Source organism: Moschus berezovskii, chromosome 8, assembly GCF_049115385.1.
Source record: "Moschus berezovskii isolate FMDL1 chromosome 8, NW_MosBer_1.0, whole genome shotgun sequence".
NCBI classification, from domain to species: Eukaryota; Metazoa; Chordata; class Mammalia; order Artiodactyla; family Moschidae; genus Moschus; species Moschus berezovskii.
Window position 1 is genome coordinate 61,503,112 of NC_142467.1, and position 27,661 is coordinate 61,530,772.

At 42.9% G+C, this 27,661-nt stretch overlaps 1 protein-coding gene across 4 annotated transcripts in view; it reads left to right on the top strand.

Annotated features, from left to right (window-relative positions):
* The first annotated feature begins 1,439 nt into the window (after positions 1–1,439).
* Positions 1,440–27,661, top strand: part of SIL1 (SIL1 nucleotide exchange factor) — a 253,900-nt gene continuing 227,678 nt past the window's right edge. Inside the window, exon 1 of one of the 4 annotated variants that reach the window (XM_055431255.2) lies at positions 1,440–1,469. Coding sequence is in view for 1 of the 4 variants with exons in the window: in XM_055431251.2 (XP_055287226.2) it covers positions 6,537–6,556 (20 nt within the window). In the remaining 3 variants the exon portion in view is untranslated. Of the gene's footprint in view, positions 1,470–1,500; positions 1,609–1,628; positions 1,754–6,427; positions 6,557–27,661 lie in introns of those variants that run through there. The other 3 variants (XM_055431252.2, XM_055431253.2, XM_055431251.2) reach the window with 3 other exon arrangements.

Sequence of the window (27,661 nt, forward strand, 5' to 3'; positions counted from 1 at the left end):
AGATTTGAGCTTATTCTATTTTTAAGCTTCTTACTCTTGTAGTACTTTATTAATATCTTTTTTATAACTTGTGTCAGGCTCAATTGTAATTTATATGTTCACTCTGCAATGTATCCCAGATGCAATAAATATTTGTTGAACATTTATTACCTGTCTTCATGGTACTAGGCAGTGACACAAACTAGAATTATTCCTGGGTCCAGCTACTCTCACTGATCTCCTGAGTGTTCCATGGGAAAATCGAGCAGTTCCCTGTCCTTTCCCACCCAGTCCCAGTGAAGTGCCTTATCATAGGTCTTTCTAATAAAATGGCAGTACTCACTGAAGCCTAGATCACCTGGAGAAGGGAATGACTACCTAGTCCAGTATTCTTGTCTGGAGAATTTCATGGACAGAGAAGCTTGGGCGGCTACAGTCCATGGGGTCTCAAACAGTCAGATAGGACTAAGCGACTAACACAAAGCCCTTCCAGGCAAGAAGGTACTATGGAAAGAGAACAGGGCTTTTGCAGGCAACCAAATCAAACTTAAATTCCCAGTTCTAGCACTTTGTGACTGTATGACTTTGAGCCATAGCTTCCCCATCTATGAAAAGGGGTGTGTGTGTGACAATTTTGATCTTAAAAAGTTATGAGAAGTAAATATAATGTATATGCGACACTTGGCATATATAAATAAGACATTCGGTGGTAGAGCTGAATTAGAGCTTCAGGTAAATTTTATTTGTAAAATAATTGGTCGTTGTCAATTTACACAATATGTAAGCATATAAAGTAGGTGACTTGCAGGTGCCCTATTCTGTATCAATATTCTAAAATGACTGTCTACAATTTGAGACTGAAAAGACAGTGAAGTCGCTCAGTCATGTCCAACTCTTTGGGACCCTATGGACCTAAAAGGCTCCTCTGTCCATGGGGATTCTCCAGGCAAGAATACTGGAGTGGGTTGCCATTTCCTTCACCAGGGGATCTTCCCAATCCAGGGATCAAACCCGGGTCTCCCACATTGCAGGCAGACTCTTTACCCTTTGAGCCACCAGGGAAGCCCATTTACTGCCTTATCCCAGCTGAATCACACCAGTTTGATTTTTTTTCACTCCCTATCCCTCTGGTTTCTTTCGTTTAGGCCGCGAGGCTTGCAGTCTCCTCGACCAGGCATTGAATCCATGCCCCTATAGTGGAAGCACTGAGTCTTAACCACTGAACTAGTTTCTTTCTGAAGAAGCTGTTGAGAAATCAGAGACGAAACTTCAAAGTTCTACTTCTCTCTGACCCAGAAGCAAACTGGACCCGCAAGTATCTCACACCGGCGGAAGGATACTGGGCTAAACAAGCTGCAGGAGGTTCGCTCAGGTAGACGCTAGGGGGCGGGACTTAACAGAAGCGAGGGGGCGGGGCTAACAACTCTGAGTGCGGGAAAGGCAGTGAGGCGCCGGTAGGCTGTTCTGGAAGGCGACAATTGGGTGAGGAGGCAAGTGACATAATAGCCGCGCGCTCACGGGTTCTGACGGTGGCTGTCGCGTCTGCGTACGGGGAGCTGGTTGCTGCAGCCGCCGCCTGGAATTGTGGGGATTGTGTCAGCCCCTGGGCTGCCGGGAGGGAAGCCGAAGGTAGGGGAAGTAAGGCCACCCGGCTCTGGGCCTGGGCTGGAGGCTCAGGGCGCTGCCCGGGTCTCTACCCGCCAGCGGCCCTGGCGCCTTCCCAGCACTGTTTGGGGTCCCTACACCTCCCACCAGTGTCTCTGAAGCGGGACGTGTAAGTGGGCTCTGGACGCCTCACTAGTTTCTGCAGACTTGGCCTCTCAGCCCAAGGCTGCCTTCCCTATCTTTCCCACTGAAAATGTCTCCAGGATACCTGCTTGAATGCCAGGAGATGAGGCAGTGGGGGTCCGAGACAGGCTTTTGGCTTCTCATTTGTTTTAAGTTTCCTCCCCTATTCTCTTCTCCAGGTCTCAGTTTCTTCATATGTCCAGATGTTTCAGGGTTGACATTCTGGTGTCTCTTCACCATATGGAATTGAACGCTACCCTCGTTATGTTTCCACTTAGATCTTGTGTTTTCCCTTTGCCCTCGGCAGATGAAATACTTGCCTGTAAAGTCGGAGTTAGAGACTTTGGTGTGTTTCAAATTACCAGAAGTTTGTGCCTATCCCTGGTGTGTTTCAAATCACCCAGAGTGTTGTGTTTATCTCTGGGCATTATTTTCAGGCATTTTGGATAAAGTGAGGCATGGGTACCTGCAGTTCTCCCTAGGTGGTTCTGATTCAGGTGGTCCCGAAATCCTCGCTTTGAAATTCTCTGCTACAGAAAGCAATAGAAAATCATTTGAACTGTGAGCCACATATGGGAAAAACAAGGTAATCAGGAAATGCCCAGCACCTGCGAGGTTAGTGTGTGTTGGGGTTCCTTTGCACTAGAGGAGCTAGAGGGCTGTTTGATACCTTAAAATAACTTAAAATATATGATTCATATATAAGATTAGTTTTTTAAATAAATATTTTTAAATACTTGGCCTCAAATTCAAGTCCAGCTCGCTTTCTGAACTAAATAAAGCAAAACAACAGACTTTTTTTGGGGATTTAGGAAGTTAGATTAAACCTAGGGTAGGTAAGCAGGAAAAGAATGAATCCTTCATGTTTGCCAAGAGAATAAATTGATATTTATAAACACAGTGTGTGTTTAGACAGTGTGAAAGATGTGTTTTGTATCTGTGTGTCTTTTTAGCTCTCAACCCACCCAAGTTTCTTTTCCGATAAAATTATAGCCAGATTTGGAGATTGGATAGGATTTTGATGGGAGCTAGGACAGGAGGATATCAGAATTGATATTTGTGTGGAATGAATCAGGACTTGGTCTGTGGCTTCAGTTAAGAACTTGGTCCTTGTGCTTTTTTCTAAATGGAATTAAATATTTTTTAACTTATTTTTGACTGTGCTTGGTTTTCATTGCTGCATGGGCTTTTTCTTTAGTTATGGAGAGTGGGGGCTGCTTTCTAGTTGTGGTGTGCCGGCTTCTCATTGCTGTGGCTTTTCTTGTTGTGGAGCAGGGACTCTAGGGCCTTGGACTTCAGTAGTTGGGGCACGTGGGTCTAGAACAGAGCCTCAGTAGTTACGGTGCACTTGGTCTTAGTTGCCCTGCAGCAGGTAGGATCTTCCTGGACCAGGGATGGAACTCATATCTCCTGCATTCGCCAGTGGATTCTTTACCACTGAGCCACTAGGGAAGCCCGGCCCTTGGATTTTTAAGGTGTTGCCAAATCAGACTTATTTTTACTGTTCTTTTGGGTGTTTAGTGGATTTAATCTGCAGATTAATACAGGTGCTGTTCGGATGAAATTGACAATAGACAAGATTTACTGCCCCCATTTTACAGATGGTGAGAATGGGTAGTATGTTAGCAGAGATGTGGTAGCCCAGGAATGAGCTTTGTCCTCTGATTCCTGCTCTCTTCCTCTTGCCTGATGTCTTTGAATGCTGCTGTTACTTTTCTGCAGAGGCCAATTTTGAGCCCTGGTGTGTTTCGTTAACAGGAGAAAAGAATAATTAAAAAACTGCAAAGTAACAAAATGGTTTTAAGATAAGCATGCCAGAACTTAATTCTCAGTGAGTATTGTTCTCTTTTAGAATGGCATGTGTAAGTGGTGGGGGTTGAGGGTGGCATCCTGATCATGGCCTTTTGTTTTTTTTCTTTTTTGCCTCCATACTCAGCTTGTGGGATCTTAGTTTCCCAACCAGGAATCAAACCTGCATCAGAAGTGTAGAGTCTTAATCACTGGACCTCCAGGGAAGTCCCATTAAAAAAAATTTTTTTTTGATATGGCCTTTGTACAAAATAGTTTTGTAAATCCATCTTGAAATTGTCAGAGATGTTTTTGAACCATGTGAGAGATCAGTTTCATTAATACACGACACCATACAGTTGCTGTTGTTCTTTTTCCTTTTTTTAAACTACAGATGGCATGGTTAGGCAACCTGTCACGTGACCTCAGATGAATTAACAGTTCATTTGAAGTGGACCTAGTAGAAATGTGAGGTTTTTTTCTTTTTGTATGGGAGTGAGCATGTTGCATGGCTTGTGGGATCTTAGTTCCCCAATAGAGATTGAACCTGGGCCCTCGGCTGTGAAAGCATGGAGTCCTCCCCACTGGACTGTTAGGGAATTCCCTGAACATGAGTTTTGATTCTGAGTCTATCACTTATTAGCAATATGACCTCTAACAAGTTATTTCACTTCTAAGGCTTGGTTTTCTAGTGGATAAAAATGGGAATGATACTTTGAAGAGTGGCTAAATGAGGTAGTACATATGAAGCTTTTGGGACACAAGAATGCAGTAACTGTCTGCTCCCGCAATAAAGATTTGCTATTAATGAAAATATTAAAAAAGACAAGAGAGTTTGTAAAGGCAAGTTGTTCCTTCTTCCAAATAGGAGGTTGTCTTCTAATTGTCATTTCATTATGTTTGTAGATTCATGCTCTGACCTTCTCATCCTGTCTCCTGTCTTTTTCATTCATTTTCTATCCTTTCCTGAGTGACACTGTGCTGTGGAGGCTGTCTGCCAGTCTCTTGGAGTAAGCCTCTTTTCATGAGAGCTAATCTGAACATTCTTACAATGCCAGCCTCTTGGTTGTGGATTCCTTGGGATTTTTCTGTGGGGCCTCAGCTGGTGTTTGGATCACGCTCTGTAGCACAGTCATCTCTAACTCCTGGATTTGGAGTCAGTTTGGAGACCTGTCCTTGTGAGCTAATCTTTTCTCTTTCTGAGCGAGGATGATTGCTTTATCCTTCTCTGAGTCGGCTTTAAGCTGCAAGTCTTAGTCTTCTGCAATATAGAGCTTCTTACTTTAATTATATGTGGTGTAAGGAAGGAATATCCTCCACCAAGGGTTTTACTGCCAAGCAGGGAAGGAGGATAGCTGGTTGTCATTCAGGTGAGGTGGTGGGTGACCCCTGATGACCAGCTTCAACAATAATTAAGTTTGTCTTTGGAATAAAAACCTCATAAAAGAAGGAAGCTACTCAGGACACGTGTGAAGAACCTGCCAGAATTTTCCTGATTTGTGAAGAGTTTACACCTGGCATCTTCACCTGTGCAGTTTTCTACCTTGGAGACAGAATCGAGGAGCAACTGAACTATATTTAGCCCAGACTGATAGAAAAGAGTGTAGTTGTGTTGGCTGGTCGTGTCTGCCCTCATTCTCCTAATAGGGTCCTAGCAACAATTTGAGGCCTTGAGAAGTAACTTAGTCCATTATGGGCTGCTGTAGTAGAACACCGTAGATTGGGTGGTTTAAATAACAAACACTTATTTCCTGCAGTTCTGGAGGCTGGAAGTGGAAGATTATGGTGCCGATATGATCAGGTTCTTTTGGAAATTGTGTTGTCCCTTTGGACATCTAATTCGATGTCTCTCAACTTTTTGTTCATTAGCACCTTTTGAGACATTTTTTTCCCCTGATTGCCCCTCTGCCTCCAATCAATGGAATTTTAATACAACAAATATACTGTGTATCTGTTTATGTACTGTGGCCCAAAGGGCCACAAACTGTTGTAATATATAAGATTTTTTTTCTTCCTCAGGAATCAATTTTCACTCCTTGGGGGTGATTTTGCCCTCATTGAGAATGCATGGTCTTATCCTATATTGTCTTACTGATATAGTCATCAAGGTTCATTTTTTTAACTTTTTATTTTTTATTGGGATATAGCCAATTAATGGAGAAGGCAGTAGCAACCCACTCCAGTACTTTTGCCTGGAAAATCCCATGGATGGAGGAGCCTGGTAGGCTGCAGTCCATGGGGTCGCTAAGGATCGGACACGACTGAGCAACTTCACTTTGATGCATTGGAGAAGGAAATGGCAACCCACTCCACTGTTCTTGCCTGGAGAATCCCAGGGACGGGGGAGCCTGGTGGGCTGCCATCTATTGGGTCGCACAGAGTCGGACGACTGAAGCGATGTAGCAGCAAGTTTAGTTTTTGCTTATTGCTATTCTTAATAATTCAGAGCAGAAGTTGTTTGTCCCTTTCTGAAGTTATTCTGTATTGTCTGCTTCAAAGCCTAATGATGTTAAGGGAATTGGAGAAGAAATGGAATATGAGTGGAGGTAGGAGGGATATTTTTATCTGGACTTCTCCAAATAGGCTGGAATTGAGTTTATTCTTTACTGTTTTTATTTTCTTCCAAATCTTAAGAGTTTTCAGGTACTGCATTTTCCATTTGTTTCTCTAGTGCCTCCTTGGCCTTTATTTATCACAGCTGAGCGCAGATGTTTTTGGACTGAAAATTGAGTAGTGTCTGTTCAGCCCATGTCACATGTCAAATTCACGGAGAAATGGGAAGGGGTATGTTTCTGAGGACTGCTTGCTGGCTATGTCTTGACTGAAAGCATTCTTGATTATGCCTTTTAATTACCATTTACTGTCATCACAGGTAGAAGAACATACAGCAGTCAATGAATTGATCATGTCATGCCACTTCCCTTCTACAAGTTGTCTGCCCTTTCTGTCTTGTGAGAGAGAGGAATTTTAGAAACTGGAAGATGAGAAATGCATCCCAAAGGTCTGGTGAGGAAGGCTGATGCCAGTGGACTTTTAAATGGACATTTCTTTACATTTGGGAATAGTTTCATGCTTATGCCTCTTATTTCTGTGAGGCTCCAAAGGAGGTAGCCTCCATCTCACCAAACTGTGGAAAACTAGCAGGCTTCAGTTCAGAGGAAGAAACATAAAGTAGGACAGTCAGTAAAAACATTGATTGATCATGCTTTGAACCCAGGGAGTAGTAGACATTGGAAGCATAAGAGGCCAACTCCTTAGTAAGGAGTTTAATATTGATTTTGTGACCCTCTGCATGTCATACTCATGGGATTTGATTTCAATTGTAGTCAGTCTAAATTCACATCATTTTTGTGCTGGAAGAGATCATCCTAGGAGGTCTTTATTTCAATTTCATTGCAAACATCAGGACTGAGTCTGGTTCAGATTTGAGGGATGGCTCTTTGTGGTTCCTTGGGTGAGTAAAGACTCAGAAGGTACCCTTCTAGTTCTGTCACCACCCAGTGCTTCAGTTTTACTTTTGATGGGTTCCTGTTTTACTGATGAAATGAGCTTCAGGCACGTGAAATGGGCCATATACCTTTTTTAGGGCCACACAGAGTCGGACACGACTGAAGTGACTTAGCAGCAGCAGCAGCATATTAGTGACAGAGCTGAGACTCAAGCCAGAGGGCTTGCAGAAGATGGCCATAGAAGTTGTTGGAATTATTTAGAGCCTTGTAAAGATGTAAGATGTAATTGCAGTTAAAAATCCCTATGGAAGGAGAAGGCCCTGCCTCCATTGACTGCCTTGTTCATTATTTTACAACTCTCACAGGTGAGGTTTTGGGTGTCATGCCGATTTTTCTCTTATTTGTGTTTCCTTTTGCTCTTACCTCAAAGGAAATAGATTTGAAGTTTCCACTTGTTTTAGAAACAGTGAAGTAGTGCCCAGGCCAGACTGCTGTGTGTTCTATAAAGAATGGAGCCAGTGAAGCAGTGGACCTTATTTTGTGACCCTAGCAAACCTTTAAAACATTTCTAAAAGAAAAAGTGAAGGAATGGATGGTATGTCACAGTGGTTTAAACCACTCAGGCGTCCAGTGATCATAGCAGCATTATTTACAATAGCCAAGACATGGAAGCAACTTAAGTGTCCCCATAATAGATGAATGGATAAAGTAGAAGTGGTATATATATTTAATGGAATACTGCTCAGCCATAAAAAAGAAATAATGGCATTTGCAGCAACATGGATGCATCTAGAGATTATCATAATAGATAAAGGAAATCAGATAAAGACAGATACCATGTAATATCACCTATATGTGGAATCTAAAAGAAGTGAAACAAATGAATTTATTTACAAAATGAAAACACTGAAATAGAAAATAAATTTATGTTTGCCAAAGGGGAAAGGGGTGAGGGATAAATTAGTTTGGAATTAACAGGTATGCACTGCTGTATATAAAATAGATGAATGACAAGGACCTACTGTTAGCACAGGGATCTATATTCAATATCTTGTAATAACCTATTGATATAATGGAGGGACTTTCCTGGCTGTCCATTGGTTAAGACTGTGCTTTCACGGCAGCGGGGCTTGGGTTCTTTCCCTGGTTGGGGAACTAAGATGTTGCATGCCATGCATATATATATACAATATACGTTCTTTGTGCTTCGTCTCTCAGTCATGCCGGACTCTTAGTGATCCCATGGACTGTAGCCGGCCAGGCTCCTCTGTCCATGGGGATTCTCCAGGCAAGAATACTGGAGAGTGTTGCCATGCCCTCCTCCAGGGGATCTTCCCAATACAGGGATCAAACCCAGGTCTCCCACTTTATATAGTATATATATATTCTTTACATATACTCTAATATATATAAATTATATATATTATATATATAAACTATAAAGTACGTATATATACTATATATTCTTGCTTTATACTCTATACTATAAAGAATATATATAATGAATATACTTTATATGTTATATATTTATATGTATATATAATATAAATATATATTATTTATATATGTATATATTCTTTATCTGAATCACTGCTGTATACCTGAAACTAACACAGCATTGTAAATTAACTATTGTTGTTGCTTGTTTAGTCACTAAGTAGTGTCTGACTCTTTGCGACTCCATGGATTTCTGCATGCCAGGCTTCCCTGTCCTTCACTATCTCCCAGAGTTTGCTCAATTTCATGTCCATTGAATCAGTGATGCTCTCTATCTCATCTTCCGATGCCCTCTTCTCCTTTTGCCTTCAGTCTTTCCCAGCATCAGGGTCTTTTCCAGTGAGTCAACTCTTTGCATCAGGTGGCCAAAGTCCTTCCAATGAATATTCAGGGTTGATTTCCTATAGGATTGACTAGTTTGATCTTGCTGTCCAATGGACTCTCAGGAGTCTACTCCAGTACCATAATTCAAAAGCATTAATCCTTAAGCACTCAGCCTTCTTTATGTCCCAGTTGTCACATCTGTACATGACAACTGGAAAAACCATAGCTTTGACTAGACAGACTTTTGTTGGCAAAGTGATGTCCCTGCTTTTTAATATGCTGTCTGGGTTTGTTATAGCTTTTCTTCCAAGGAGCAAGTGTCTTAATTTCTTGGCTGCAGTTATCTGCTTGCATTTCTTGGTAAGCAGTGATTTTGGAACCCAAGAAAATAATATGTCACTGCTTCCACATTTTCCCCTTCTATTGGCCATGAATTAATGGAATTAGATGCCATGATCTCAGTGTTTTGAATACTGAGTTTTAAGCCAGCTTTTTCACTCTCCTCTTCGACCCTCATCAAGAGGCTCTTTAATTCCTCTTCACTTTCTGCCATTAGAGTGGTATCATTTGCATATCTGGGTTGTTGATATTTCTCCTGGCAATCTTGATTCCAGCTTGTGATTCATCCAGCCTGGCATTTCACATCACGTACTCTGAATATAAAACGGTAACCCACTCCAGTATTCTTGCCTGGAGAATCCCATGGACGGAGAAGCCTGGTAGGCTACAGTCCATGGGGTCGCAAAGAGTCGGACACGACTGAGTGACGGAACAGACAGAACTCTGCATATAAGTTAAATAAACAGAGTGACAGTATACAGCCTTGTCATATTCCTTTCTCAGTTTTGAACCAATCAGTAGTTCCATGTAAGGTTCTAACTTTTGCTTTTTGACCTGCATACAGGTTTCTCAGTTTGATAGTCCCACCTCTTTAAGAATTTTCCAGTTTTTTTGGGATCCACACAGTAAATGGCTTTAGTGTAGTCAGTGAAGCAGAAGTAGATATTTTTCTGCAGTTCTCTTTGCTTTTTCTATGATCCAGCGGATGCTGCCCATTTGATCTCTGGTTCCTCTGCCTTTTCTAAATCCAGCTTGTACATCTGGAGGTTCTTGGTTCATGTACTGCTGAAGCCTGGCTTGAAGGATTTTCAACATTACCTTGCTAGCATGTGAAATGGGCACAATTATACAGTAATTTGAACCGTCTTTGGCATTGCCTTTCTTTGGAATTGGAATGAAAACTGACCTTTTCCAGTCCTGTGGTCAGCGCTGAGTTTTCTGAATTTGCTGACAGATTGAGTGCAGCACTTTAACTGCATCATCTTTTAGGATTTGAAGTATCTCAGCTGGAATTCCGTCACCTCCACTATCTTTGTTTGTAGTAATGCTTTATAAGGCCCACTTTACACTCCAGAATGTCTGGCTCTAGGTGAGTGACCATACTATTGTGGTTATCCAGGTCATTAAGACCTTTTTTATGTAGTTTTTCTGTATATTCTTGCCATGTCTTCTTAATCTCTTCTGCTTCTGTTAGGTCCTTACTGTTTCTGTCTTTTATTATGCCTGTCCTTGCATGAAATGTTCCCTTGATATCTCTAGTTTTCTTGAAGAGATCTCTAGTCTTTCCCATTCTATTGTTTTCCTCTGCTTCTTTGCATTGTTCGTTTAAGAAGGCCTTCTTATCTCTCCTTGCTATTCTCTGGAACTCTGCATTCAGTTGGGTTTATCTTTCCCTTTCTCCCTTGCTTTTCACTTCTCTTCTTTCGTCAGCTATTTGTAAAGCCTCCTCAGTCAACCCTTCATAGATCACAGTGTTGTCATGGTGAAGGGACTTGCATAACTCAATGAAACTGTATGACGTGCTGTGCAGGGCCACCCAAGATGGACGGGTCATAGTGGAGAGTTCTTACAAAACGTAATCTTCTGGAGGTGGGAATGGCAAACCAATCCAGTATTCTTGCTGAGAGAACCCCATAAACAGTATGAAAAAGCAAAGATATATGACACCAGAAGATGACCTCCCCCCAACCAGGTCAGAAAGTGTCCAATATGCTACTGGGGAACTACAATTGAAAAAAAGCCCCACTCATGGATCAGCTCATTTGGTTTCTTAATCTTCCGTTGCTGGATTTCGGATTGTTAACAAGATGCTTGCCTTCTCTAAGCCTTGATTTCATGATCTATAGAATGGGAATAGTAATAGCTACTTTTTGTAGCTGTCTTGAGAATTGAGAATTGTAGAAAGTACATTCACTGGCACAGTGTAAGTGCTCTGTATATTATTATCAATAATGACAGCAACAACAGTTTCCAGTTCCTGACCCGGTTAGAGGATGAATTATGCTGACTGTTCAAGTGTGATCTTAACCATCACATCATTTTCTTTGTTGGCTGGTTTATTGTTCCTGTCAGTCACATTGATCATGCTCATGCTAAATAACTAAAAGTTGAGAACAGCAAAGGATTTTGCAGCTTCTTTGCCACCTCCATCCTTATTTGGCTTAGTTCTCACCTTTTTGAGGCTTTTTCTACTGGCTACCCCAGTCAAGGGGCATCTGACATGGTGGATTTTAATGAAGCAGAGCTGGCTGGTCCAGAGCCTGCCTACAGCCCTCTGAGACAACGTGTTCTCCTTGTCTCTGGCCTTCTCCTTTTCAGCCAGACATGAAGCAATTAGCTCATGAAGGGAACTTTGACTTCTGTCACGGCTCTTTTCTGATTTGTATGCCCATTTCTGGCCTTGTGCGAGGTCAGAGAGGCATAGTCAATTACACTGACCCGGATTTTGTGCTCAAGTTGGCTCTCTTTTGCTTTGAGATTTGCAGCTGGTTCACTGTAGCAGTGGGAGTGGAAGTGGGGGAAGAGCCCCTGAAGCTACTAACCAGCCCCGCCCCCATTTTATTGATTTCAGACTGAGTTTTAAAAAATTTTGACATCATAACTATTGCCTGTGCCTTACTTCTGAATGAAACAAATAGGGTTAAACCTCATTATTTAGGGGCAAGGCCAGTCTGCATAGGTAGAAAAACAGAAATCAAGGAGTGTTTTCATGAATTGCTGTATGGCAAAAACTATCACAATATTATCAAGTAATTATCCTCCAATTAAAGCAGATAAAAAAATAATCACACACACAAAATGTTTTCAGAGATGCCGTTGTCTTAAAATTGGGGCAGGCTTCTGCTGTGTCTTTCTCATCCTGTTTCACTGCTTCCTCTGTTTCCTGGAACTGCACCTGAGTGTTTTTTAAAAACTTTTTATTTTGTATTCAGGTATAGCTGATTAACAATGTTGTAATAGTTTCAGGTGAACAGCGGAGGTATTCAATGATACATAGATGTGTATCTATTTTCCCCTATGCACCTGGGTTTTTATAGGAGTCTCCTTTGGCTCCCTCCAGGACATTGTGTACTACTGATGTTAGGATCTTCCTAAATACATTTCTGATTGGAGAACACTCATGTTTAGAAGATTTCAGTGGCATCTACTGGCTGCTAAGTAAATTCCCTTTGTATCAGTTGTCCTGGTGTTCATACCCATCACAGTGTATCCCTGTCCCACCACTTCAATTATACCCTCTGTCATTACATATGAGTACTGTTTGCTCCTGATACACTGATCCATGTGGTCCTCTAAGCATTCTGCATGTTTGTCTCAGCCAGTTCTTTTGTCTAGAGTACTCTCCTTAGTTTCCCTCTTTATTCTGCAGATCCACCTTCTTCACTGGGCCTTGCCTAATACCTCCTCATCTGTATCTCCATAGCAACACTTTGATTATAAAGTTCAGCATACTTTATCCTGGTTTATTGTTTTGTCTCTTATTGTATGAGCTTCCCAAGGACATGGGCATACTTTATTTTGTCTCCAGTATAATGCTGTGTAACATGGACACTGTAAATGCTTATTGTATGAGTGAATACATGAATGCCTTAGAAATGATAAGCAGTTCTGTTCAAATCCCAGTTCTTCCCAGAAACATCCCTTGATCCCTAATCACAGTGAGTCTGGCACACTCAACTTCCAGAGCCCTTTGTGTCTGAAACAGTTTGATTCTTTAGAGTCAGTCTTCCCACTTTGATTAGAAATTCTTGGAGGGCACAAATTGCATCCCTCATTTTTCTTTGTGTACCCAGCCCCCAGCACAATCCTGGCATACAGAGGGTGTTTAATACACACTTTTGAATCCAAGAGTCCAGTGATTTGGTCAGTCGCTGTTTCTACCATTTGATCAGCCTTCTGTCACTCACTGGCCAGGGGTCTCCAACTCAGAGATGTTCCCAGGGCCAGGTTGGAAACAGTGTGAGGCAATAAGAAATGTTGGGCTGTCAAATTGGAGTGCTTATGTACTCTGTGGGGAACAGCTACTTCTCAGTCCATTTTTGCCACAGGTGAGTATGACTTTAGTAGCCTCCTCATCTCATATTACAAGAGAAGCTAGAAATTCAGATTCTAATGTGATATCTGCAAGGACTACCAAAGTGTATGTGTGGTCCAGATTTGACCTATTCCTCTCCTTTTGTGGCCTTTGGGTTGAGGCTGAAATTTCCCAGCCACAAATTTTCTTTATGGAAGAAGAATGGGAGGGGAGGGCATAAACTGAGGGATCTTTTTAGGGAGTTTTGGTGAAAGCCTAGCTTTGATTGAGACTATCCTATAATTTTCTATGGATAGTGACTTACTCTCTTGGGCTGAGTGCTATAGAGACCATGTATGGTCTGGGCTTCATCCTCTCATATTCCCCAGAAAGTTGGTGTCCTAGGGACTTTTGTGATTTTTGCTCTTTTTGTCCAGCCTTAGCTGAGACAGGTTTGATGATGGTTCTTGCCTCTGTCAACTTCTAAGGGCCTGGTGGTCAGGCTGGTACAGAGACCATTCCTGTTAAAGGCTTCCCTGAGAACGGATTCTGGATAAGCAAGTACAACCCAAAGTGAAATATACTGAACAAAATCAATGCCTAAATGTCAGCCGAGGGGCAAAGCAGTATAATAGCCGGAAGGAAATCTGTACCTCTGTGGAACCTCTTGCAGGGCCATATCGTATCCCCTGGCTGTCCTGTTCTTTGCATAGTCTCTAAGGGCACCTGGCAGTGCTTACTGCTTGGTATTACTTCTGGGTCTGAAAGTGTTGCCACCAGTAGTCTCCCCATCTGTGGCAGAAAGTAGGTGATGGAATATCTGGAAGAATACATAGGAGACTGAAAAGAGTGGTTGTCTTTGGTGAGAGCCCCTGCATGGCTGGAGAATGGGAGAAGAGGGAGGCTGACTTTTCACTGTGTACTTTTGTGTGCTTTCTCTGAGTTGAACTGTGCACATATATTGTTATTTTTTAATGTACCTGAGCAAACCCAAGTGTGAGCTCCCTTTCAGATTCTCTGTTGTCACATTCTTCCTGAAGCATGTGTTTCTCTGTGAATACCTTGACCCAGTCACTATAGATTGTCTCTCAGAGGTGGCAGCCTCACCTTTCTGTTCTCCAGAAGTCTTTTAGGGTTTTTCACTTAGGGATCTTTAGAATGACAGTCAGGCTTAAAGTATGTTCAACATTTTACTATTTTTAAAGGGCTTTCAGATAATGTTATTTTATCTGATCCTTAAAACATTCCTGCTTTCTAGAGGTGAAAAATTGAGGTTTGGAGAATCGAAGTGACTTACTTGGGGCCTTACAGCTGGTCAGGATAGAGCTGTGACTGATCTGGGTAGCCATACTTCACATTCGTGCACCTCGCTCTAAGTTCTTATGGCAATGAAGTTGTCTTCTCTTTGGAATTCCCTTAGCGGTTTCCAGAGATGTTTCAGTTAGGGCAGGGGTGGAACTGTGGTGTTTTCTCTTTCCTCTTTCTAGTCTTTCCCTCTTTCTAGGACTCTCAGTTACATAGACCTGTCTTTTCTGGGAAAAAAGGGGTCAGAAGTAGGTTTCTCCATTTTCTACGTAGGGTATTAAGGCTCCATACAGGCAATACTTTTTAGGGGAGCTTGAATTGACAGTCTGGTTTCCTATTCTTTGCTGAATATTATTGCTGCTATTAGGCAGAGGGCTGTGTTTCCAGGTTACAAATCTTTTTAGCAAAGAAGTAAATGTGGAATAGAATTGTAAGGACCCATGTAGTCCTTGGATATAATTTAATTCTCCACATCCCAGAGAAAATAAACATTGTAAAGTGTGCAAGATGGGTTTGGATTAATATCCTGACAACATACGGTTTGGCATGTAGGGCTCTCCTGGGAGACCCTCCTCACTGTACACAGCCCGCCTTTGCTGGGTGGCCCCTTTCCACAGGTCTTCCCAGCAGCTGTTATGCACCTGGGTAAATTGTCAGCTTCCCTAGGCACTGAAAAAAAATTTTTTAGCTGATGAAAGCCCTCATACAGGAGGCAAAATAAGCAGACAACCCTGAGAGACAGTGTGTTCTAGTACTTCTTGGTTTCCCCTGAGTTTGTCCAGGGTATTCACTTCCTTTAGAAATACTGGCTGATCATCATCACTGGGCTTTTCAGAATACAATATTGAAAATCATCTTACCCTTTCCACTCTGTTTCCCCTGGAGTCATGGTGTGGAAAGTCTCTGGAAGCTCCAGAGAGGCAGTGAGCACCATGAAAGGAAGTCTCAACTATTCTTAAGCATTAAGCAGAAATCTTTGATGTTTTACTTTTTCTATTCTTACTTAAGTCAGAATTAGGTTGCCATCAGTGAGGATTCTGTGCATTAATGACACCACTCCGAGTGGGAGAGGCTCCTGGTACCTGCTTTGCAGTATCTGAAGAGAACTTGTTGGGGCATGCAGAGATCATGCTCAGGTTATCTTTTCCTCACCTAGCCCTAACCTGTGCTGTGCTAAAGAGAGTTGTCATAGAGATGTCAAGGCCTCACTGGTTGGCAGCTTTGTAGGTCTGGAAACTCAGCTAGTTCATCCAGGTTTAATCCCAGTGGGGACTTAAAGCATGTGGAATTCTTAAGCATGTGAAATTCATGAGACCATCGAGCTACAGTCCCAGTTAACTAATTAACTCTAAGAAACATGATTACCAAGTTAGTTTGTGAGGACAAGTAGGAGCATTGTCTCCACTACAGGAAAGGTGAGCTGGGAGCCAAGTCAGCCTTGGAAGAAGTCAAGGTGAAGTATGGTGGAAAGCTCTTGTCTATAGATCGATATACCCAAATTCAAAGCATATACTAGCTGTGAGACATCTTAGATGACTTATTTAACCTCTGCTCCTATTTCTTCATTTGTAACCAACCCCTGGAGGCCACCCCCCCACCCCAGCTTCCCCTGGATTTTCAGATATGTATGAGGAAGCACTCAGTAAAGACTGTCTTATTTATTTCCTTGTCTCCTTCCCTCTGCTCTTCTTTCCTTCCAGCCTTGTTCTTCTAGGGCTATATCTATATTCTGACCAAAATACACTTGTCAGTCTGTTAGGTCACCAGGGATGCATTTTAGAGAGATTCACTTTCATTCTCTAGCTTCCCTCTTACATATCCTTTGCAGATCAGTCTTTCTTTTACCACAGGTTACACTAGGAACAACTAGATTCTAACTCTTCTGTCTGTTTCAATCTAATAAGTCTTTCTGGTTACCATTGAGACTATAGTTCTTTGCCAAGCACCCACTATGGGTTAAGTACTGCCTGGCCATGAGAATATAGTGGTGAGTGAGACAGAAACACCTTTCCAAACCCCCTCCTCAGATGGGTTACTTCTGTGAATGACTGGTCTTGTGCATATTTTTGTTGCTTCATCCTAATTTCCTTTTGAGAGGGCAGTCTTCTCCCTCGACCTAGGAGCCAGTGCCCCTTTGTGTTGCCTGGTCCTTGCCTGCTGGCTTGCTTGCTCCTAAGTGATGAGAGTAGCAAGCTGAGGCTGAAGGAGAAGGCCCTGTGGTAAGCTATTACTGCCTCGGCCACACATGTCCCAAAGGCTTGCGCTTGGCACTCTTGAATGTTCCTTTTCTCCCTGCACACAGATTATAGTGTTCATGGGTAATTTAAATTCAGATAACTTACCGCCTCCTCTCCTCCTCAAAAAAAAAAAAAGAGCCCTGTGTATTACAGGTTAGAGAACAAAGAGAGGCAGCCTGGGTCTCCTGGTAGGGTTTGTTATATCATGTTTTTTATGCAGCCTGGCTGTGGGTTGCCTTTTCTTTAATAAGGCTAATATGTAATTCAGGCATACAGATATTCTGCAGTCATAGAATCTCACATCTTTCTCTACCTTGTTTGTCATGTATTGTGTGACATATAGTCATACACACACACATACACTGTGTGTTAGGGGCTTTGACAGCTGACAGGAAGTGGAACTTGGTTCTTCACTTTGGAGTATATGCTGCATCCTGGCCCTTAGTGGTTCCTGCATAAAGAAATAAAGAATGCCCAGTAGTCAGGTTGATGGTCTTCTTAGCTTCAAAATAGGGGCCTGAAGATAGCTCTCTTTTCCCTCTTCCTCTTTCTGTTGCCAATTTACCAGCAGTTGCCAGGAAGTGTGTACAGGGAGCAGGCAGAATGTCTCTCTGGGAACCATTTATTTGAGAGCCCCCAGTGGAGAAGTGCATTGTCCTCTCCTTCTCCTCTTGCTGTGGTGTGTAGCATTGTGACTTGGTACTGCTTGTCCCTCTGCAATACTGAGGCCTGTTTGTGACTCCTCTGGCCCTGTAGGGATTTTCAGCAATAAATTGCTTGCTGCTTTGTATTTCCCCCAAACTCCATCACCTTCCCAGGAATGGGGGAGTGTGTCAACAATTAGGGACCTAGCAGAGCCTCTGTTTCTTACACTGTGACCACTGGAAATATAGTGGTCGAGCCCATGTGAGCCATGCTTCCCACTGCTTCTGGGGTTTGGCATTTGCTGCAGTTGGATTTAGCTTTAAGAGTCATGCTAGAGGCTTGCTTGGAAAGAGGGAGCACTGAATAATTATTGCTTACGTACCAGTTAAACCTATCAGCCAACAGATGTCAAGTGCTTGAAAAAAGTGCAATAATGTTATTGTAATGGCATAATAGTTATCATAATAATCAGCTGGCATAGCATTTGATAAGAGGCAGATCCTGTAATGCAAGGGAAGGGTTAACCTTCAACTACAGCACAGTGAATTGGTGCTTAACCTTGTAAGAGATGCCTTGTTGACGCAAGTGATTCAGGTACTTATTTGTTCCCCCCTCTCTCAATAGCTAGAGGAGCTACGGAAGCTTCAGCTGGGGTTGTCTGCACTGCAGGTACTGTCTTTTTCATGGTGTGATGGAGCACACACCATCCTTTTGTTTAAGTTTTGTTTAAGGATGGTAACATCCTAGCACCCAGCAGCAATGGATTTATTCCTATATGTTCATTTGGGATTTTCAGAAAATCCAGCCTCATTTTCTTAGCTACAGTTGACAAACTCTACTCCCTGCAGTGAACTGTGTTCCATACCTAGGGGTGGTGGTGTACCTCTTTTATGTTTACATACTAATTGTGGTGGGCTGTGCTTGCAGAAGACGGCCTCTCCTCACCCAGAGAGCTTGCTGGAGGTGCATTCCCACGTGGTTAGGAAGGTGAAGGGGTGAGGAGCAGAATTGGGCTCATAGATGACCCACAAAGGCAGCACGGGGGTAGGAGAAAAGAGTGTTTGGATTCAGGCAGACCTTGGTTTGCTCCTGACCTTGCCACTCACTAGCTGTTGGAGAAGTTATTTAACTTCGCTGAGCCTCTATCCCTGTCTTTGTGCTCATCTGTGTCTCATTCGTTCTTCACTAAGAGCCCTGTCCCTGAAGTAACTATCACTATGCCTGCCACTAAGTTGAGCTCAGTGAATGCTTCTGCTCCCCCTACCCCACTCCCACCTGCCTATCCTAAAGAGTAGAAGGGCAGGGACAAGACCCTCCTGCTTCCAAAGGGAATTTTGGCCTCAATTGGAGATTAATAGGTGAGTTTCTTCAGGCCCTGGTGTTGCTTCTCTGAACCACAACCTATAGACCTCCTTTGGAGCTGACTCATCAGGAAGACTTTGATATTTAATGTTTGGGCGCATCTCTGCTTTATCCAGGGAGTAAAACATGGGGTTTAAAAATCACTTTGGGGAACAGTATCCCTACTCCTAGATAGTATATTAAAAATAAGAGACGTTACTTTGCCAACCAAGGTCCGTCTAGTCAAGGCTATGGTTTTTCCAGTGGTCATGTATGGATGTGAGAGTTGGACTGTGAAGAAAGCTGATCGCCGAAGAATTGATGCTTTTGAACTGTGGTGCTGGAGAAGACTCTTGAGAGTCCCTTGGACTGCAAGGAGATCCAACCAGTCCATTCTAAAGGAGATCAATCCTGGGTGTTCATTGGAAGGACTGATGCTTAAGCTGAAACTCCAATACTTTGGCCACCTCATGCGACGAGTTGACTCACTGGTAAAGACTCTGATGCTGGGAAGGACTGGGGGCGGGAGGAGAAGGGGACGACAGAGAATGAGATGGTTGGATGGCATCACCGACTCTGTGGACATGAGTTTGAGTGAACTCCGGGAGTTGGTGATAGACAGGGAGGCCTGGCGTGCTGTGATTCATGGGGTTGCAAAGAGTCGGACACGACTGAGCGACTGAACTGATCCCTACTCCTGCCTCAGTCCCCTGCCGCTGTGCTCCTTTCCCCTCTTTTGTTTGTGTGGGTCATTTGGGAGCACTGCCTGCCTTGGGAAGTGCTTGTTTCTTACAGAAGCTGCTTGTTCAGTCTCTCTACTGGGTAAAAGTTATTGTATGTCTTTTTTGGCTGCATCATATGGCACGGATCTTAGTTCCCCGAGGGAGGATCGAACCTGTGCCCCCAGCAGAGGAAGCGTGGAATATTAATCACTGGACCACCAGAGAAGTCCCAGGGTTATTGTATTTCTATATGCCTGGGCCTTTGCTATGGACTTTTATTTTGGAAGCCTGGAGTGCTCTAGACAAGGTGATATCTTTTTAGACTATTTTTGACTGTAGGCCAGCTTATCACTATGGCTACCACTCATTTGGAGAAAGGCAGGATACAGAAAGTAACTTTTGGAAGAAATTTGGGAAAGGGGAGGGGGAACGGGAAGAATAGTTTGTTTTAAGGTCACAAAAGGAGAATAGCTTCTCTAAGCAGAACCATTTTGTTTTGGACAGAGCTTCATTTTCCTTCTCTCTGAATTTTTCTTTCAGTCAATAGACAGATTAATAGCCTCTGTTACATTCCAGACACTGTGGATATCCCTTTTATATACTTGTTACCAAGTCAGATACAGTTCCTGTTCAGAGTGTTGATGAATATAGACATTAATCAAATTATAACCTCATACATAAATGTGAAAATATGATTATAATAAGTGTGTGGAAAGAAAGGAATGTGGTACCATGAGAATATTTGACAGGGATTTGACTTGATCCTGGGTTTAAGAGGGTATCAGGGAAAGCTTTGTTAAGGGAGTGATTTTTGAGTTGTGAAGAACAAACAGATGTTTACTAAGTGAAGTGACATGAGGTTGAAGGGCATTTCTTGCTGAGGGCCTAACTTTTACAAAGCCTCCTGGGGGTATGGTGGGGAGGAAAGAAACGTGACTTCTGTGGGGAGCTGAAACAAAACATGGCCAGAGCACAGAGAGTGGGAGGAGATAGGCACAGGGTCAGGTTGGAGGGGGTGGCAAGGACAGGCCTGTTCAGCATGGCAAGGCATTTTGATTGTACTAGAAGAGCTGGGAGACCTTTGGAGGGTTGTTAGTTGTGGTGGTGAGATGACTGAATTTGCAGTATGAACAGATCACTCTCTTAAATGGTACATTAGATGCATTTTGATGAGAGTGAGAATGAAGATTAGAGAAGGAACATTGCTATAATGGGTTACTTTTTTTCCTTCAGTCAACTGAATGGTGATGTTGATATCGACCCCATGACACGTTGCCTTATTCCTCCTGAGTCAAATCCTCTCTCAGTGCCTACCGTCAGTGTGTTGTTGGGGCCACCTGGTCATTCAGCAGAGATGGTGGCTCAGAGTGTTGGCATTTGGCATTGTGTCATCTTCCCAGAAAAAGACTGGAGGTTTCATGCCTGTCGCTTGTTAACATGTGACAGCAACAACACACTATGTAACCTCTTGACTTGCCATCTCTGTGTTAGCTGTCACTAACTGGGCAAGGGCTGTGTCTTTCACCCTGGACCGCTTAAGCCACTGACATGGGTACCTTCCTGAAATGTGATGTGCCAAGTTAGCAAAGCCAGCACCTGCGGTTTGTGTACCGGTCACTTCTGGTTGATGTTGATGTATACATGTTCTCTCTTAGCAGCAGCCGGTGTCTGGAGGGCTGGAAATGGGTTGTCGTCCTTCTTCCCACTGTGTTGCCAGGAAGACTGAGATGCAGGAGAGACCCGTGGTATAAAGAAGCCTGGGTCAGTGTCACATGCTGTCAGACCAAGTGTTAGATGCGTGGTAGGTGGTTCCAGACCCTAGATCAGAGCCTGTCCTGAGCAGTACTGTGGCCTTGGCCACTGCTTCTCACTTACTCAGCTGGAAGGCCATGCTGCATATAGTGGTTAGGAGCATGACCCTTGGAATTGAGCAGACATTAGCTGGAATCTCTGCTTAACTATTTATAAGCTGTGTGATCTCGGACAAGTTACTTCACTTCCCTGACCCATAGTTTTCTGACCTCTTAACTGGGAGATAATGATAGATTTCCACCTCATGGGGGAGTTGTTGTGAAGTATCAGTGAGAATGTATGAAAGGTGGTTAGCTTCTTCACAGCCTAAATGATGAATAAACTGGTTATGATTGTTGTTACGGTTTATTTGGCTGATTTTGTTAGTTTTGCATGTCTGGTATATGCTGGACTCCTTGCCGGGCGTGGCATAAAGATGTCCCGCCTTTGAGGTATTCAGTTTTGTGGTAACTTGTTCTGCTGTTTGTCACCTTCTGTGTGGTCATGCTTCAATAAAACAAAGGAGAGGATCCCAGTCAGATGCCCACTTGGTGATGTTTTGTCTTCCTGTGGGCCTCTTCCTCCTCCTGTGGTCCCTGGCCTCCAACATGCCTTGACTCCCGTTTACTCCTGGCTTGGGGGTGGGAGCGATCCGCTCTTGGTGAGGTGTAGTCCTGCTTCTTGCTGGGACTGCACCATCTGGAGCAGTCATCTCTTTTTGTTGCCTTGTGAGTTTCCATTTCTGGTAGTGAACACATCCTTGGGCTCTTTTGTTTGTTTCTTAAAACAGTTTATTGTTGCTGCTACTCTTCCTTTGTGAAATGCCATGTAAGGTGGTTGACATAAAAGAGACCATGAAAAATAACCTGGGTTGTATTTTCTGTAAAGGTTTGTTCAGTACCAAATTGGGTAAAATAAAATACTCCCCAGTGGTCTTGGGGTTGGGGAGGGGAATGATCTTTGTAATGGGGTTGTATTTGGTGAAAGTGTTGGGGAAAGTTAATTTGATTTATTTGATGTCCTGCAGGGGTGGAAGTGAGGGTAAGGGAAGGTCAGAGCCTTTCACATTCTCAGAATTGGAGCCTTTATTGGCTGAGGAGGTGAGATATGTTGGTCTACAGTGTCTAGAGCTGGAGTGCAGGCCCTGACCTGTGCCCGTGCTTTCTTCCTCATTCATGGGAGTAGGGGTTGCCACAGTAAGTTTGTATGCCCCTTCATTCACTCATCATTTAGTAAGCTGCGTGTACTGTGTTCTGTAGAAAGAAAGAGAATTCCACTTCTGCTCATTGATAGTTCTTTGTCCCTGTCCTAGTACTTCTGTAACAGTTTCCTCATCTTAATAAGGTATACTGATATCCACCTGCTGGGACAGTTAGGATGAAATGAGATAATGTATATCATCGCCTGATGTGTGGTAGGTGCCCAGTGAGTGATGAGGATTATAGTACCTTCAAAGAACTCAAACCCCTTCAAGTAGAGAAGCCATAGATGAGACCATAGGTCCTGAGAATGGCTGGCTAAGGGCACAGACCAGTGAGAATGGATTTGGTTTTTTTAGGGAAGGTTCCTGGGAAAGATACTTGGAGTCAGGCCCCAATCTGTGTTCCTCATTGGGGAATATGAGAAACTATTTCAGTTTGAAGAGAAGCAGTAGTCAGAAGCTTTGTGTGATTTCCTGAAAGAACTGTTGTCTTTCTCCCTACCCCCAAACAGAAAGCAGTTGAAATCATTAGAGCAAAGTGGCTGGGGCCCCTGGCTCTTTCTAGTTAGACCTGGGTTCCAGCTGTGGCTCTGTTTTGTACATCTGTATGGTTTTGGGCAAGTCACTTCACCTCTCTGAACTTTAGTGCCCTCATCTGTAAAGTGGAAATGACAATATCTACTCATAATGTTGGTTGAGGATTGAATAAAAATAATGCATGTAGATGACACCACCCTTATGGCAGAAAGTGAAGAGGAACTAAACAGCCTCTTGATGAAAGTGAAAGAGGAGAGTGAAAAGGTTGACTTGAAGCTCAACATTCAGAAAACAAAGATCATGGCATCTGGTCCCATCACTTCATGGGAAATAGATGGGGAGACAGTGGAAGCAGTGTCAGATTTTATTTTTTTGGGCTCCAAAATCACTGCGGATGCTGACTGCAGCCATGAAATTAAAAGACGCTTACTCCTTGGAAGGAAAGTTATGACCAACCTAGATACCATATTAAAAAGCAGAGACATTACTTTGCCAACAAAGGTCCATCTAGTCAAGGCTATGGTTTTTCCCGTGGTCATGTATGGTTGTGAGAGTTGGACTGTGAAGAAAGCTGATCACCGAAGAATTGATGCTTTTGAACTGTGGTGCTGGAGAAGACTTGAGAGTCCCTTGGACTGCAAGGAGATCCAACCAGTCCATTCTGGAGGAGATCAATCCTGGATGTTCATTGGAAGGACTGCTGCTAAAGCTGAAACTCCAATACTTTGGCCACCTCATGCGACGAGTTGACTCACTGGAAAAGACTCTGATGCTGGGAAAGGTTGGGGGCAGGAGGAGAAGGGGACGACAGAGAATGAGATGGCTGGATGGCATCACCGACTCGATGGACCTGAGTTTGAGTGAACTCCGGGAGTTGGTGATGGACAGGGAGGCCTGGCGTGCTGTGATTCATGGGGTCGCAAAGAGTCGGACACGACTGAGCGACTGAACTGAACTGAAAGCAGTTAACAAAGTGCCCTTGACATAGTACATATTCAGTGACTTGTATATCTCTTGGGAAATGAAACTTTTTAAAAATTTCTGGGTCCAGGTAAATTTTTTGTAAAGTTAATCTATATCCTGGAATAAGTTACCGGCTTTCCGCAGTAAGTTCTTAAGGAGAACGTAGCTCCCCTGCCTTCAGTTTCTGTTGGCTTACCGTCATACTGAGAATTATGTCCAAACTCCCTATCCTACTTATTTGCCTTTACTGAGCAGACCTCCCTCTGCCTGAATTGGCAGCCACATTTCCTGCACTCTCCCCCTCACTCACTGTGTTCTGGCCACTCTACCATGTCTGTTCCTCACGTAGAGGACCTTTGCTCCCTTTGTACCCTCGGCTGGAATACTCTTCCCTCATGTTCTCTCCATTGACTCCTTGTCATTCAGATCTCAGTTCTGCTGTTACGGAAGAGAGAGGCCCTTCCATTTGTCTGGTGTTAAGTAACTTCTCACATCATGGTAAGATTGGTATCGGATATTTTTCCTGTTTTCTTCTTGTTGACTGTCTGTTTTCCCATCACCAGAATGTACGTTTGTTACTGTTGTTGTTCAGTCGCCCAGTTGTGTCTGACTCTGAGACCCCATGGGCAGCAGCATGTCAGGCTTTCCTGTCCTTCATCATCTTCTGGAGCTTGCTCAAACTCATGTCCGTTGAGTCAGTGGTACTATCCAGCCATCTGATCCTCTGTCGTCCCCTTCTCCTCCTGCCTTCAGTCTTTCTCAGAATCAGGGTCTTTTCTATTGAGCTGGCTCTTCGTGTCAGGTGGCCAAAGTATTGGAGCTTCAGTTTCAGCATCAGTCCTTCCAATGAATATTCGGGATTGATTTCCTTTAGGATGGACTGGTTGGATCTCCTTGCAGTCCAAGGGACTCTCAAGAGTCTTCTCCAATACCACAATTCAAAAGCATCAATTCTTTGGTGCTCAGCCTTCTTTATGGTCCAACTCTCATATCCATACATGACTACTGGAAAAACCATAGCTTTGATTATATGGACCTTTGTGAGCAAAGTAATGTCTTTGCTTTTTAATACACTGTCTAGGTTGGTCATAGCTTTTCTTCCAAGGAGCAAGCATCTTTTAATTTGATGGCTGCAGTCACCGTCTGCAGTGATTTTGGACCCCAAGAAAATAAAAGTTTGTCATTGTTTCCATTGTTTCTCTGTTTGCCATGAAGTAATGGGCTAGATGCCATGATCTTCATTTTTTGAATGTAGAGTTTTAAGCCAGCTTTTTCACTCTCTTCTTTCACCTTCATCAAGGGACTCTTTAGTTCCTCTTCACTTTCTGCCATAAGGGTGGTATCATCTGCGTATCTGAGGTTGTTGATATTTCTCCCAGCAATCTTGATTCTGGCTTGTGCTTCATCCCTAACAGCATTTTGCATTAGGTACTCTGGATATAAGTTAAATAAGTAGGGTCACAATATACACCCTTCACGGTCTCCTTTCCCAGTTTTGAACCAGTCTGTTGTTCCATGTTGGGTTCTAACTGTTGCTTCTTGACCTGCATACTGGTTTCTCAGGAGGCAGGTCAGGTAGTCTGGTATTCCCATCTCTTTCGGAATTTTCCATGGTTTTTATGATCCACACTGTCAGAAGCTTTAGTGTAGTTAGTGAAGCAGATGTTTTTCTGGAGTTCTCTTGCTTTTTCGATGATCCAGTGGATGTTGGCAATTTGATCTCTGGTTCCTCTGCCTTTTCTAAAACCAGCTTGAACATCTGGAAATTCATGGTTCACGTACTATTGAAGCCTGACTTGGAGAATTTTGAGCATTATTTTGTTAGCGTGTGAAATGAGTGCAATTGTCTGGTAGTTTGAACATTGTTTGGCATTGCCCTTCTTTGGGATTGGAATGAAAACTGACCTTTTCTCGTCCTGTGGCCACTGCTCTTTTCCAACTTGCTGGCATATTGCGTGCCTCTCTTTCACAGCGTCATCTTTCAGGATTTAAAACAGGTTAGCTGGAATTCCATCACCTCCACTAGCTTTGTTCTTAGTGATGCTTCCTAAGGCCCACTTGACTTCGCACTCCAGGATGTCTGGCTCTAGGTGAGTGATCACACCATTGTGGTTATCTGGGTCATGAAGATCTTTTTTGTATAGTTCTTCATGTATTCTTACCACCTCATCTTAATCTCTTCTGCTTCTGTTAGCTCCATACCATTTCTGTCATTTATTGTGTCCATCTTTGCCTGAAATATTCCCTTGGTGTCTTTAATTTTCTTGAACAGATCTCTAGTATTTCCCAACTATCTCTAGTTGTTTTCCTCTGTTTCTTTGCATTGATCACTGAGGAAGGCTTTCTTATCTCTCCTTACTATTCTTTGGAACTCTGCATTCAGATGAGAACAGCTGCTGTCAGTCATGTGCACAGTTGTATTTCCAGTGGTAAGAACAGTTCCTGGCATATAGTAATAGATGATCAAATAGCATTTATTGAACAAATGAGCTTGTGAATGAGAATGGATTTTGTTATTACGCTGACTGGGTACACAGGTGCTCATGTTCATACCGCTTTGTTTCCAAAGTAAATGTAATCAAGGTGATTTTCTTTCTTGTTCATTACTTATTAGGTGTCTTCCCACTTCCCCTCAACCATTAATTGGAACCTTCTAGAGGGAGGCTATTTTTCTCTGGCTTCATTTTATGTGGCTTTGTTTCTTCCTGGCATTTTGTTATTGGAAAGAGGAGTTTGTAGTTATTGGGCTTTGGGCATTGATTTTTAGGTTTTCTGTTATAAGGAAGCAGGCTTTAGTGCATTTGCTTGGAATAAAAACAAACACAGAAGCTCGCCAGGATGGCAAATTTATCTCACTCTGATTTTCTACTGAGAATTTTTGCAATACTACCTAAGTACTTAGCCAGGGGCATTAGACAAGAATTGACAAATTGACGATGGCCAGATAGATACAAATTCACAGAATGTGAGTAAGTAACAGGTGGAACAGTCAGGGAATATTGCTTTTTTTCTTTCTGACAGTGGCCTGTTTTTCTTTTTTTTTTTCCCTTGGCAATTATTAGTGCTATGAGTGAGACCTGGACCAGTTAACTGTTTCCCTTGTAGATGGCCTGTAGCCTGCGGAGTTGCAGAAACTGTGGGCTGGTGTGCCCACCTGGTAAGTCCTAGGCAGTCCTGATTTGCTTTGCTAAGAATGCTCTCCAAGCTCCTAGAGTAAGAAAGGAGCAGGAATCCAGTCATCTTTGTAAATGTTTGGGTCCTAAATGTTACTAGTGCTCAAAGATTTTGAGTGCTTCTGGATTTAGAGAATAAAATCATAGGCATGAACATGAGCAGGAAAGGGTATCTGGAGCAGAATAAGCCAGCAGACGTGGGCTTAAATCCCAGAAAAGTTCTGTGTTCATTGAGAACTGTAGCCCTACCAGTACTGGTCTCTACTCGTTTCCAAGACTCCCTTTCTCCCAGCTAAAGCTGCCTTTTCTTTCTCCTTGTCTCTAAGTACATGGTTATCTTACCTTGCTTTAGATATTATTGACTCTTCACTATTTATAAAGCTCAGACAAGGAAGACATTGGATAGCTCTTTGTCAGTTCTCTCCTTTGCTTATTTTTCTTCTTTGAAGGACTTAGACTTGTGGTTAATTCGGGGTATTTGGTCACACTTATTACTAGTAAGTCTGTATCTTGTTATCATTACTGACCATTCTCTATCCATCTGGGATAATCTTAATGTTTAAATTT